Source organism: Fistularia commersonii, chromosome 2 (assembly GCF_037954325.1).
Source record: "Fistularia commersonii isolate RoL2024-O1a breed Wild chromosome 2, RoL_Fcom_v1.0, whole genome shotgun sequence".
In the NCBI taxonomy this organism is placed as follows: domain Eukaryota; kingdom Metazoa; phylum Chordata; class Actinopteri; order Syngnathiformes; family Fistulariidae; genus Fistularia; species Fistularia commersonii.
In genome coordinates this window covers 11,401,598-11,416,303 of record NC_141285.1, presented here as the reverse complement: position 1 = coordinate 11,416,303, position 14,706 = coordinate 11,401,598, and the positions used below count along the sequence as shown (strand labels likewise).

Below are 14,706 nucleotides of genomic sequence, written 5' to 3'. Positions count from 1 at the left end.
TTGAAGTACATGCACAAGGCATTTCTGACAAATGACAAGTGTGTGCTTTTTTTCAAGGAATGGATGCCTCGCCACAGCAACGTTTATGTTCTACGTGTTGCTGCATAATGTCGGGCTGTGTGCTATGTCAGAAAGGGCTCCTTTTTGCACCGGAGAGCAGAGACAATGTCACAGCTGATGTCACCCTTTGAATATAAAAGGCTTCATTACTTCCATTAGATCGCAGCAGCCATCTGACCGAGGCTCTAGTCAATACAACTTGCACCTCTGTGTTTACATCCTTACTCATATTCATTGTCACTTTGTCCTTTTTAAATACAACTTTAACAAACGTTCGATACCGCATAACGGGTCAGATAAAGTGCAGGACTTGATGAATACTTCAAAAATTAAATGTAAATAAGATGAACTGCACCGGTCTACTATGAACATTAAAATGACAGCTAACGAGTTTAAGAATTCATTAGTTATGCTTCTGATTTATGATGATGGTAACACATTTGCATTTCTTTCTATGAAGTACGTGATGCATGCTTTATACGCTAAACTGGGTTTTGTAAAACAAAAGAGACCCATGACAATCACGACTTACTCCTAGGCCCGGTCAGTCATGTGCACTCGACATGTCTCATAATTTACCGCCTATGATAATGATCAAAAATGTATACGAACCGACTCAAGCACAGTCATGCTCTTTTGTTTACCTGGGTATGTCTACTGTGTGCTCATGTTCAGCCTGACTCTGGTAGGCTGCTTCTCTTAGAGCTTTGATCCAGTTCGTGTCTGTTTGTCCAACAGCAGAATTCTCTGACATCTCAGCAGCCTTCTGATTTACAGAGACTTCACAATGAGAATCGTCTGCAGACGAAGTCAACAAAATATTGTCTGGAGGCTTTGACGGTGACGTCTGATAATGCAGGTTGCCTGTTGCAATAGAAGCTGGAGTTGATGCAGTTTCCTCCACGCATTTTGATGATTTGATTGTAAGATTCCTCTCGTCTGTTGTATAATTTTCATCTGTGGAGGATGTGAATGCAGCACCACGCAGTTCAGAATGACAAAGGTTGGTGTCGAAATCATTTTCAGAGGGATCATAAACTTTGACTGAGGTCATATCTCTGTCGTTATCACTTTCAGTTAAATATATGACTCCATGCATTTCCGGTGCATCATTGTGTATTCCTTTCATCTCATTTTGCCCTCTCCCTTGGCTGTGAGCTTTCTCTTGATCCAATGCGTTATCTTCCTTTGTGATCTCCTCCGAATGGGGACCTTTTATGGGTGTTGGTATTACTGGGCCACTTTGTGTGGTTGAGGTTTTAGTGGTGCTCTGTTGCTCAGGAGGCGTGCATAATGTATCCTGAACTTTACAATCCTCAGGCTCACAACTACCCTTCACAGCCGGGACGGCACTGAAAACCTTTTCCACCATCTCTGATTGCCAGGAAAGATCAGGAGCAGGTTTGCTTTCCTTTTTTTCAGCTTGGTTGGCACTTAATGTAACTTCTTTGTGAATATCATCAATGTCTGTTTTGATCTTCTGTGAGACACTGAGTTCCAAAGGAAAAGTCTCATGTTTCTGTGATGCACACTCAACAGAAACAACAGTGTTCATTGATGTCACATGTTCCACGTGTTGCTTCTGACAGGCAGCTGTTAGACCCTTACCATCTAGATTACCCATACACTCAGAAACAGGCATTAAATCGGTGGCGGATCCATTAAAGCCTAAATCAGAGCTTTCATTTGTATCCATCTCTTTTCTTGTTGCACCCGCATTGTTTGCAACTGACCTTCCACTCTCACTGGGAAGAGGTGGCAACACACAAATCCTGCCATCACTGGGAATTGTCTGTTCTCCCTTTTCTTCACCATTCTCTTTACTTATGACACGTTCACCGTGACCTTTGTCAGACGCTCTTAACTCCTCCCTATTTCCTGGGTCAAATAACCTGACAAAAGTCTCATGTTCTCCCTTTGCTATCCATTCCTCTCCCTGAAACTCTGAATGGGACAGCTTGACCTGATTATCAAACTTTTCCTGCTCCAAAAATGCTCCTGTCTGCTCCTTTGCGGGTTCTGTCGACCCCAGACACTGTCCTCCAACTCTATCAGAACTGTAATCAGATGTTGTCGTCGCAGTTTGGTGAAAACTTTGCACAGAGACAATCTTCGGTTCGATATCAGACTCTACCTCAGCACATTGCTTATCCACAAATGAATCCGACGGTGTCTTGGGAAATGAAGGGGATATCCCTGACTCACCGTTAAATGCAAAACCACTCTGCGTTTCTCTTTCCAAATTTATTTCCCTTGATGGTGATTCAGGTTTATTTAGATTATGGTCATGTAAGTCTTGCAGGTCAACAAATTCCTCTCTAGTCTCTTTATCTAGCCCATAAGCCTGTTGTGGTGTTGACCCAGTCTCTTTACTTTGCTGTTCACCTCTATCTTCTGTTGTGTTCAGATTATTAATTCTTGATTTTTCAAGCTCTTCCTTCTTTTCAAAAGGTAACACGTGTTTCTCTGTTAAATTGCCTTGTTTATTTTTATCATCAGTTCCACTTAAAGGTGTTTCAGAGCCGGGCGGTCCAGTGACGTGAATGAGGTCATCATCACGGTTACCTTTGCAAGTATCAGATTGAATACTGACAAACTCTGGTCTAATCTGAAGAATCGCATTTTCAGATTCACAATTTGCCATCATACCCTCTCCACCAGTGGGTTGAGATGGTTGTGACAGATTTTCCTCCGAATAGGATTTAGTTTTGGACTCGGGTGCAAAGTTTGCTTTAGAGATTGGAGAAATCTCCCACTCACTGACACGCTCAGTTGCATCTTTTTTCTCCTTGTCAAGAAAAGTTACATCCATTTTAACATTAACGTCACTTAGGTCCATACGCTCTGCTAAAGGCATTTCTGTTTTTTCTCTTGAGGCACTGCACCTATTTGTCTGCTCAAGAGGAATAATATCACTGTCATTAATGACCTCCAAGTGATTCAACATTGGGCCACTAAGTTGCTGCGTAAGAGCAGGATTACTGGCACATTGCTCACTGACAGAAACCGACTGGTCAGTAGCTGCGACTACTGCAGTAACAGATTCATCCTTATTCGGATCAGCAGGGTGAATCCTGGACTCAACGCCCTTGTTATACTTTGTTTGATCTGAAGCCTCTGGCATACCTATGGGGGAATGATCCAACTGGGTGGGATCCTGAAAACTGTGATAATCGTGCTTTGTACAGGCAAAGGTCACAATTTCATGACATGAACTGCAGTCAAGTTCAGTAGGAACCTGCCCATTGGTTATTTCAGGAGACGATTCAGTTAAAGGCTTAGAGGTAACATCATCATCTGGAAGTACAGAACACAAAGGGAAAGGACTGTTACGACTTTGTTTTTCATCAACACTGACAGCCTCTGCACCTATTTCTAGAAGCGGCACCTCCAACTTGTTGATTTCGACAGAGCTTTTAGTGTCCATAAGTATCCCAGCTGTCTCTACAGCCCCCTTTGCTGGTTCCAACTCCTCTTGATTTATACCTGATACCTGTTCCGCTGTTAAATGATCAAAACCGGTGCTTCCCTCAAGTTTTGATGTTGAAAGTAGGCAACGTGTTTCATCATCAGTCACACATTTCTGTTTAGCACTTGGAAGTGACGTTGAGCCAGCCTTAGTCACTGTTTGTAAATCCACTGCATTTGTTTCTGAGCTGTCTTTGCCTGATTCATCTCTGGCTATTTTCACTGCACTTTGACACCCCATATCTTCTTTATTCGGTTGAACATCTTGCTGTGGCTTTGAAAATTCACTTGAACTCTGTAATGCCGATTCATCCTTAGTAGACGCTGCCTTTGAGGGGATTTCTGCCTTCTTCAAACTGAGAAAGTCTTGGAAAACATAGCTGGTCTCAACAACAGGATGGTGCAAACTCTCATGTACCGTCAAGGGTGGCAACGAGGCACAGTCCAACAAAGGCACCGGCATTCTTTCAGAATCTACACAGAAACTTCTGTCCTCTTTAACAGTATCTGCAAAGTGAACCCTATTGTTGCCTCTGCTCTTTTCACATACATACATACCAGATATATCAGGGTGAATAATATTGCTTTGGATGTGAGCTTGTTCCTGGATATCTGCTGCTCTGCTTTCTGTTGGGCTACTTTCAGGTTTGACCTGTTGATTGCTGCTCTCTTGTTGTTTCACAGGCTGAGTTGAAATTACAGGCGGGAGGGCTTGGCCGTATTTTCTCCCCGTGTCTGTGATGGATGGCTCCTCGCAACTGGGTCCTGAAAGCAGCGCCTCCTCAGAAATCAGATTTTGTTGAATATTGATCCCATCGTCTGCATCGCCGGAGCTTTGTTCACCGTGAGTGAGGAGAGGTAAAAATGATGCTCCGATATTCTCCTGGTGTAGGTGGGAGAGACCTTCCTGTTCAGAGATGCTGTTCTCAGTGATATTAGCGATCGCTTCAACCCGGCTCTGTGACTTCAGCTGTGACTCTGCAACATCGGTAGGTGGACCCGCCTCGGTCTCAGCCGATGACACTTCACTTGCTGAGGCTTCTGGCTGGCTGAACGAATTGTGCACACCAGCCAGCCCTCCTTTTTCTGCCACTGCCTTGCCTCCTCCCTCCCCCGATCCCTCTCCTGCTGCCTCCAATCCTGTAGCAATATGATCCTGACAATCGGGATCAGCGAGCAGCTCAAGGGGAGAAATATTGAAATCACCTTCTGGCTGTGACTCCTTTTCTCTCGCTCCCCCTTCAACCTGAGCGTTCTCCGCGTCTGCACATTGCACAGTTGTCTCTCTCTGTCCCTTTATTTCAGTCTCAGCCGCGTTGTGTGGCATTTTGCTGTTGCAGCTTTTCTCAGATGCAGCCTGTCCCTTGTTGGCTGAGAAAGCAAGTGACCATCTTTCCTCTGAAAGGGCTAATGTGAGCTGGGAAGGGCTTTCCAGGAGTCTTTCCCCAGCTGCTGAGATCTGACTCTCTTCTCCTCCTTCCAATGCTTTCTCTCCCACTGCCTCTTCTATTTCTGCGATTCCTCCAGTAGCTATTCTATCACATGATTCATGTCTCACGCTTTCTCCCTCGCTTTCTATCATTTCTGGCATCGTGGGTGTTGTCAGTGGCAACGCAGCAACCACCAGTGAAGCCTCTTCAAGGGCACTCTTCACGCAACTCTCTCCCACACGATCCAGTGGGTCACTGAGTGGTTTCTGATGCTTCGGCGTTTGCACCTCTACCTCTGAAGGCAGTTGAGTCTCCTGTACTTGTGCAGCTAATTTCTCCTCCGGATAATTATCCGGAGTAATGAATGTGTTTTGGAAACGGGCCATTGTTTTATCTTGGTTACTGGCAATTACCCCTGTTTCACATTGTGGCTTCTGCTGTGAAATTGCATCTGAGCTGCGATTCATTCCATACGCGGCATCGGAATGGATGTGATTATGTGACTGATGAATCCCAAGTGATGGATCACGGCGGGACACAGGTGAACAGGCCAGTTCGGTAAGATGATACTGTTGGTTCTGAGATGAAATTGGAGAGTTGGAGCCAGCCTCTCCTCCAGGACTCAGCTGTTGGTTGTAATTGATTCCTTTATCAGGCTGTTCACCACAAATCACAAGCTTTGAATCCGCCTTAGTCTTTAACACTGATTCTTCATTCTTCTCTGAAACGGTCTGATGTCCTGTATTTGAAACAAACTCTAAATCATTTACAGCGTATCCTTCGGGATTTACTTCCTGATTAATTTCCGTATTCTTCACAAGATTTTTCCTTTTTCTTTGTTTCTTTTTTTCTTTTTTCTTTTTTAGTTTTTTCTCTCTCCCAGCCTCAGCTTGTTTTTCACCTGGAGAGTCAGTGCATTTTCCTGGTTTTAAGTCCTCGCAATCTTCATAGTGACTGCATACCTCCGTCATTTTTTCTGACGGCATCACAAGCATTGCATCTCTATCTCTTGAATTAATATCTCTACACTGGGATATTTCATTAATATTATCATCTTTGTTTCCATGATCAACCATTAAAGCATTTATACTGGCATCATCGCTTTTATCATCGCTCTTTATGTCTGCACTTGCTAGTCTTGCCTTTTTGTCAACTTCACAAGTTATAGTAGAATCTGTGGGTTTGTCTTTATCAAGGATGGCATGAGAATCAGCCTTCTCTTCTCCCTTGTAATCACCGTGCTTTCCGGACACAGCCATTTTGGGGGTTTCTTCTGGTGAGTCTGTCTTTATTGCCATTTCTGAATATGTCTGCAGTTGTGTTTGCTTCAGTTCATCTTTTTCTGTTTCAATATCTGGGCATTCGTCTTGCGTCTCTTTTGTCTGTGTTTGACTCTCCGTCCCCATTGCTTCAGTACTGTTCCCAGTACCCAGAATATAATTCCTGAAACTAAACACAAATGTATCCTTTTGCCTGTTTGCTGCCTCACTATTTCCATGTGTATTCTTGTTTCCAGGGCCCCCATTGCTATGTCCTGGCTGGACGGTGATTGGAGGCAGTGGCGGTGACTCATTGCACTTATTAACCATTTCATTTCCGCTTCCACTTTCTTCTGTGTTAACTGCTTTAGATGTAATGCTCTGAGGCTTGTGGACAGAAAGCATGCCCAGTGATGCCATTTGCTCCTCACATTCTTGGAAGGCTTGTTGGAGCTCATGGTCTAAGAGGACAGATGGAGGAAGGGTCAAGGGTTGACCATCTGAGTTGGGTGTGGTAGACAGCAGAGGTGAAGACTGGGCATCTGTGAGAATGGGCTCGGAGTCGCATACCCTGAGATAAGGGTAGGGTGACACAGTTAGGAGTCTGGACAAGCGAGCAGCTGCTTATAATTCTCAGGACGCCACTAGAAGAGCAGAAGCCCATGCTGAGGTACTGCACTCACACACATGCACACAAGCACACAAGATACCTATTCTGAGCTGTGGACCTCCCTATGTAAGTACAAGCAGTTGCTTAAGCATATGCATGCTAATGATCATGCATGTCTGTTGGAAGATGGCAAACTTCTTTTATTTACTATGAGTTAACTTTGTGCGAGGCCTTCTACACCATAGTTTAAAGAGAATGGCTAATTAAATAGAATGATACAATTAGTGCGCATAGAGACAGTAGATGTTGAAGTATGTTATTCAACAAAGATATTCTTCATATTATTATCGTCAAGAAGATGGGGTGGCAGAAACATGTGTAACCAGGTGGTTATACCATGTTGCCATATTTCTGCCCTCAAATCTGCCTCATAAATAACTTGTTAGCAGCATATACAGTTAATTGTCTGAGTCACAGCTGAGCCATTCACAGGCATACAAAACGTCATAGCTCTTCCTTAGTGTATTTCCGCTGCCATTACGAAGTAAGAGGAAAAAAGCCTGCGCTTCCACTCTGTCATCATTATTGTAATGTCACTGTTGAGCTGGTGTACAAAAGTAGTCACACCTGTACAGGACCAAGTAACAGCTGAGGTGATCACAATGCCAAAATCAGGTTCAATGTCCACTGGCAAGTGCAAACTGACCAATGAAAATGTCAAAAAATGGATAAGCTGATATACGCATATAAACAACTGCTCCATAAATATCATTCCTCTTTTTGAACACGATAACTACCCCTCCTAATTCAGCTGGCACTACCCTCTATTAGGAAACAAAAGCACTTGCAGATGACGCACAGTTTTGTAAACAAAAAGTTGTGTGCAATACCTGTATCTGAGTTTCTTCCTGATTCAGATTTAAAACTGTGTAAGGCCTGTTTCTCTGCATTTTTAGCTCTAATTGAAGACACTTAAAGGGTTATTTGAATGAAGCAAGCTAATGTTACAGCCTTACCATTCTATGTCACACTTTTGGACAAGAACAATAATGTAGGTGTACACATAAATGGTACAGTTACCTGACAGACGCTCTTTTATAAATTAGTACCATTAAGTGCAGTCCTCACACAAAAGCAGAACGCCAGGCAACACTTTAAGCAGAACATCAAAGAATCATTGAGCATTGGAAAAAAAGAAACAAATAACAACTCAAGATACTACCACAGACCCTCATTACATTAGTATTATTGGATCACGGATTCTTTCTGGCTGCTTTTTGTTTTAATTCCATGCTGTCTGATTGTACCGTCTGCCACAGGTGGCCATCACACAGTCTGATCTGTACTTTAAATCTAGAGTAACCACAGGTTGACTGATTTCCATGTGATGCTGCAAGCCAGCCAGCAGGGGGTTCACCTGCTCACATATCATCTCCCTTTAACTACTCATGACTTCTGCTTACACACACACACACACATACACACACACATACACACACACACACACACACACACACACACACACACACACACGCAGACTTTGAACTCTTATGTGGATTTGATTCTTCCAGGTGGAATTATTATTATATCTATGCATCTATGATCTATGCATTGTTATAGAAATGCAACATCACATGGTATGGGTTTGACTAGGGTTTACCAGGGTGTAAGTCTAGATTCAGTCTGAATAATTACTTTCACAAATATTTTAAGTCAGAACTCTGTGGCAGTTGGGGACCGAAATGCTTAAAATCTACTGCAATATATAATAGTAGGGGTTGTTTATTTCATGGATATGTTTAAATGTGAAATATGGTCAAAATATGATATCTAAGTCTCTGGATCCATCAGTACACACGCACAAGGCTCAGTTTAACAACAACCCTCAACGGATATGGAAGTTAATAAGAGTTAAAAAAAACAGCACGGGTGACGAGGTATGCATTATATTACAAATTATATATCTGATGCTTGACAGGCTCTAATGTTTTTCCCCCGATAAACGAAAATCGAATACTCTGAAAAACCTTGAAACTATATTGCATATCAAAATTTGCCGAGACAGAGTGGTGATATTCGACGGCCCCACTTAAGGAAAGAAAACCAACGAGTTTGTGTCTTTCTTTTGTGCTTCACTCAGAAAGTACGCGTGGAAGACAAACAGTAGTTATTTTCATAACCCATATTTGTTCAGACCTGCAAAAGCCAAAAAAACTAATGGTTTGAGCCGCCTAAGGGGATGCGTGTGAAACTCGTCCTTACCCCAGTGATGACTCCCAAATGTTTAGTTCACTGCTGAAGTCTAGACTGGGCAGCAGGTCATGGGGGAACTCCAGTTCTTCCTTGTCCTCTTGGTCTCTTGCTGTACTCCCGCTCTCCTCCACTCCAGTGATGACAGGAACATCTGGAATCACAGGTTGAGACAGCAGACTCTCCCTTCGGTTCAAACCCTCAGCGTGATCTTCGACCTGAAAGACACGGAATCACATACCAGGCGATCAACGGCGATAGCTGAACCGCACATGATAACTTAAGTGTGTATTTTAATGTGTCTGAGCTGAGTTTTAGGAAAACACACCTCAGTCTACAGTCAAAGCTTGAAGCCAAACAAGAAGAACAAATAACTCCACCCACATAAAAGCAGGTTTGTGTGAACAGTGATACACGGATTAGAATGATGTCCCTTTACTTGAAAGTCTCCTTATTTATCTACAAATACTGTGACTGAGGTTAAAGGACAATTTAAAGAAATATGAAATCCGAAACTATATATTCCTATTATTAGACCTGATTCTTGCAACTTTGATTACATTTTGGCATCATTATCTTGAAAAAAGTTGTCTCGATGAAGTTATTGCACAGGTGTTGCAGTTTGTTTATTCCATCACTGAATCAGAGTGGAAAAAAATATTGAAGAAAAGGGAGGTCTCATGTTTTGTTTGAAGACAAAGTAATCACCAAAGATGAATCTTCTATCCTGTTGAACAGGATACTTGATATCAGCCAAAGTCGATAAGCAAGCCGTCAATTATGGTTCACAAATTCAAACAACCGGCAGAGAACACGGAACAAAAAGTGTCCTGAATTCTCATGTGCATTTAACTGCAGCCATTTAAGCTGTGGGACCAGATCAAAATAACCTTGCAGTCAAATGCAGTGGATCCACATATTAAGATTAATACTAAAGATTAATGAATACAACTAGGTGTAATTACAGGTATGAAGGTGCACTCAGACCCATATAGATACAGACTAACTTTGAATGTGTCTGTAACACGTATTGGTGAAAGTTTTCTTATGCAGACATTGAAATAATTTCAAGAGTCAAATGCAACCCATCATTATCAATGATGGGAGAAAGCATGCAGTCATATAAAATAACCAAACGAATGAAATGGAAATTAAATAACATTAAAACAAGAATCAACTATCTTGCTCTCCTGTCATGGTTCACTATTGTCTTCAGTCTGTCATCTCTGAGGTCATGCTCCAGCTGAAGATCAATTGTTTAGTTTTAGGATGTGTTAATCGGAGACTAATGAAAGGATGTGATTGTACTGAGGAGGCTCACTCAGTGATCTCACACGTATTACCGCAGTTGTGAGAAACACCAATTATTGAAATAATATGGTCTATATTATATCATAATATAACCCACATTCGAGGACTCAAAGCGTTTGTTATTATTTCCACAGTCAGGAAACATGTTTGCCCCTGCGATGAAATTTTTACTTTTCTGTCCACAGTGAAGCCAGATGATCTGATGGGGTGCTAGCAGAAAAGAAATAGATAAGTGAGTAGGGATAAATCTATAAATAATAAGCGTAATCGGCAAGTGTTGGCTATGAAAATGAAAAATGGACAGTTTGGGAGACGTTCATTTTATGTTTTCATCTTCATAGCTACTTTTGGCTATCTTTACTTGTAGACTTTACTTTTGTAGACTTCTGTTGCTATGCTGATGAGACTTTTCCATAAAGAGCCACATATAAAGAAACTTCAGGTAAGTGCCACTCACTAGGGAAATCTTTGATTACCGTGTCTATATTAACATTGGAATCGGATTTAAGCTGCATGGAAAAATGACAAGAGGATTGTCGCATGATGTTTGTATGCTGTCATGGGTTTGTTTCCTGTTTTCCAACAATAGTTTTATCTTGTCAAGAAAAATGACCAAGGCGACAGTGGAAAGTGTGACTGATGTTCACTCAAAACTAACTTTGCAACAATAAAAATGACATGCGCTACAGAAGTAGAAACAAGTTTATACCCTTATTTTTCCCCCTTAAAATGACGGTAAAATAAGAGGTCGTGTATGTAAGGTTGCTGAGGTGATAAAGTGCAGAGCTTTTTTTTCATTCCGCTTAACTTACACACAGACACATTCTGTTATTGATTAATAAACAGGACACGAACAGGAAGCACTTGAAGGTTTCCACCGGTCACATTCAGTAAGAACCATTTAATGTATCAGTAGTCATGTGCTAACACAACTGTAATTCTTCACATTTGACTGTTGTTAACAAAGACAGCAGGAGCAGCGGGTACATGCCCTCACTTGCTCTGTGAGTAACACACAGGAAGATGAAGTCCTAGACACTTTTCTTTGTAAATACACCCTTCTGGTTTGATTAGTGTTTCTATGTTGCACTTACCCAGCAGTGTGCTGAAGGTGACTCTAGTGCAATGCAGCCTCCTCACTATCCTTCTATCCTGCTCTCTCTACAGGCCGCATCTGTGTTTTGAAGGGGGGGGGTCAGACGCTGTGACAGGCTGTAACACTTCCTAATAACGCTCCAGCTTCTCCCCATCCCAAAACAGTCCTGTCCTCTGCTGCTGCTGCTGCCGATGGACCTTCCTGTTAAATTTCCATGAGCCACTCCAGTGTGGAGGCCTGGTAACACAACACTTCCTCACACTCCTGAGGGTGACTGACTTGACTCTGGGTTGGCCACAGGGTAGTGCTTAGCATTCTCCTCCCCCTTTACTGTAAACTCTCCACTCAGTAACCCCCGCCTCCTTCTGTTTAATCCTCCCTTCCCACCTCTGCTCCTCCAGCCTCCTCCCTTCTTCCAATGTTCTGTTTCTATGCTGGCAGCTCTGACTGACTGACACTGCCTCTGCAGGTGAATGTTGGGAAATAGGCCAAGAGTCAGGCCTGCTGTGACCCTCCAAGGGAGGATCAGTTTACACAGCAAGAGTCTTTTGGTTACTATTACACGTGCACACGCATGCACACAGACACGAATACATTTACGCATATATAGACCTACATACATTGTTGAATGGTCCTCCCTCAACAAACTTTGAGCCTGAGTGTTTGGCATCAACACAGTACATGTCACAACATTTGCCTCAGGAGGTATAATTAAAACACTATTAGAAAACTGGATGTCAGCCCAGCAATGTATTGACAGTTTGCATATTGAAGTAACAGAAAAGTGAATCTCTTCAGGATTTATTTTGTGTATAATGCCCGTCTTCCCAGCAATAGTTCCCTTATTATCAGGACTTATTCTTATTCTAAACACTTAATTAGGGCAGGGCAATATTAAGCTCTTCAGTACTGTATATGGGACCTTCTAGCTGTATCATCAAATTGTTAATGTTTTGTTTACGTATGTCAAAAATAGTGATACATGATTTAACTGTCTAAATCAAAACATGAATAAATAAAAAAATCTTCGCACATAGCGTTGGCAAATTTTATCTTATCCACTTGTTTCTTTTTCAGATAAATAAGAATTCCATCAGTAAACAGCCACATTTGAGATAAGTAGCATGGTGCTTAAAAATAAGCAGCAAATCTCTGGAAATAATGAAGCTACCAAAATAACGCAAACAACAAGAATCAACAAGAGATTACCTTAAAATATGGAAGGAATTACCTTTCAATTGGCAACACATTGACTCAAAGTATAATGATGAATATTAATAACACAGTTATTATGTTGTGTATCTAATATGATATTCTATACCATATCAAATATAAGAATATATGGTATTATCTTAAAATTGCTATTGAATGGCATGATTTCATTTTTCATTTCACCTACTCCTTCTGTGTCAAAAACCCAATTAAACATTTTGCATAATGTATTACCATCTATAATATACATCATACGTGGATTTCTCCTCAAATCACTCAAAAATGTAGAATGAAGGGCGAATGTCTGCTTCTATCAGTAGAAATAAGAGGGGATTTATTTGTTACACACATCTGAACTAAGAAAAAAAACAGTGCTTTAATTGTAATGTTGAAAAAATGTCTCTAGTATTCCACAAAAACAGCCTGTTGTGAAATAAGATATTTGGCGTGCGCTTCCTAACACACACTATATGTCCCAGCAAACACAAACCCCCACACATACATACACACACAAACACACACAAACACACGTACATACACACACACACTTCTGCTCTACCTTCAAACTTTCCTGAGGTGGAAACAGAACAACATTGTCTGGAGCGTCCTCTTCTGGCTGAAATGGGAATCAAAACGGTTCAACTGGAGTTGTAAATTACACAGTGGTTTGATGAACTTTATCTCTGCATTAGCAGTGGAATATGTCGCACTTTTTTTTCTTTTTTTCTATCTTTGCTACATAGGTGCAAACAACGTTAGATTTGTGTTTACCCGTACTCTCTTAAGCTCATGAGACAAATATTAATCTCATTAAGATAATCCTGGATTCCAAAGCTTGGTTGTTTGAATCATATTTGGCAAAAACAACAGAAAAAAAAAACTGAAAAATAATCAAAATTATTACATATAAATTACTTTTTCAAATCACATATGTTAATAAAGACAAATTAATCAATAAATAAAGGGATTCTAGCCTTGTAAGAAACCAAGACCTGAAAGAAGCAGCGTGCACTGCAGTAAACATTGTGTCTGGGTAAATATCTTGTATTTACACCTGCTAACCATTAACAGGGCCTAAATTTTTAATCTAAATTCTCATTAGACAAGATACAGTTGGACATGAATGTACATACTACAGCTATGAAGACAACCTGTGCGCTTTACTTAAGTTAACAGTGAGTAATTATGTGAATCCTCTAGGATCTCTGTGCATGAGAGAGCTCAAGAAAAGTAGTAAACAACAATAAAAACCTTTGCTGGTAGTGAACTTGACCTTACCAAAGCCTCGGTTGTGCTGCTCTCATTCCCCATGGCTCATCTGGATGAATGATACTAACGCCGAGGGACAAATGAGACTAACACAGAAGGACCATCAGCGCACTGCCATTCCCAGGATCAGCACAGTACGTGCAGCTGAAGTGACTTGTCTCAGTCGCTTTGTGCGCCAAAGGATTACAGGTCTGTGGTATGAGGTTGAAATTGCAGAGAAAGAATGTTTTTAGTGTGAATGGACTTTTAGAGAATTGTAACATGTGATTGGGGACCTCCCTCAAGGAGCTCTGTTGATAGGGGCTTAAAACACTTTTAAGCATACAATAACTTTCATGTGATTCAAAGTGATAACTTTACTGGCGGCTTTTAGGATGCTTTCAACAATTCAGCACTGATAAGTTGTTTTGACAAGCTGAGACATGCTGAAACTCATTTCCTAGAATGCAAGTATCCTCTTGTTTATAATACTATGCATGAATATTGTCACCTTGTAGATGTAATGAAACTTAGTCATATCATTCTGCTCTGCAAGTAGATAATTCATACCATTACTCCTCCTGACTTGACATACTCATATGTAAAATGCAAATACTGACAGACTACTACATTGAAAGTAAGCATGTAAAGAGCAAGGCATTACCCATGGGCAGATTTCAGAGGGAGGGCAACTGATTACATCATGCTTTTATATGGCACCCAAATAAGGACTTTTCATTGTTTATATGTTGTAGCTCAGCA

General features: G+C 41.3%; 1 protein-coding gene across 17 annotated transcripts in view; it reads right to left on the bottom strand.

Moving 5' to 3' along the window:
- tacc2 (transforming, acidic coiled-coil containing protein 2) overlaps positions 1 to 14,706 on the bottom strand; it is a 44,788-nt gene that overhangs the window by 27,341 nt on the left and 2,741 nt on the right. For 11 of the 17 annotated variants that reach the window (XM_086167192.1, XM_086167209.1, XM_086167240.1 and 8 more), the window contains exons 2-3: positions 9,090 to 9,295; positions 705 to 6,788 (exon numbers count right to left, since the gene is read on the bottom strand). In XM_086167192.1, the coding sequence (XP_086023318.1) occupies positions 705 to 6,788; positions 9,090 to 9,295 (6,290 nt within the window). Of the gene's footprint in view, positions 1 to 704; positions 6,789 to 9,089; positions 9,296 to 11,482; positions 11,728 to 13,255; positions 13,313 to 13,974; positions 14,157 to 14,706 lie in introns of those variants that run through there. The other 6 variants (XM_086167307.1, XM_086167299.1, XM_086167317.1 and 3 more) reach the window with 3 other exon arrangements.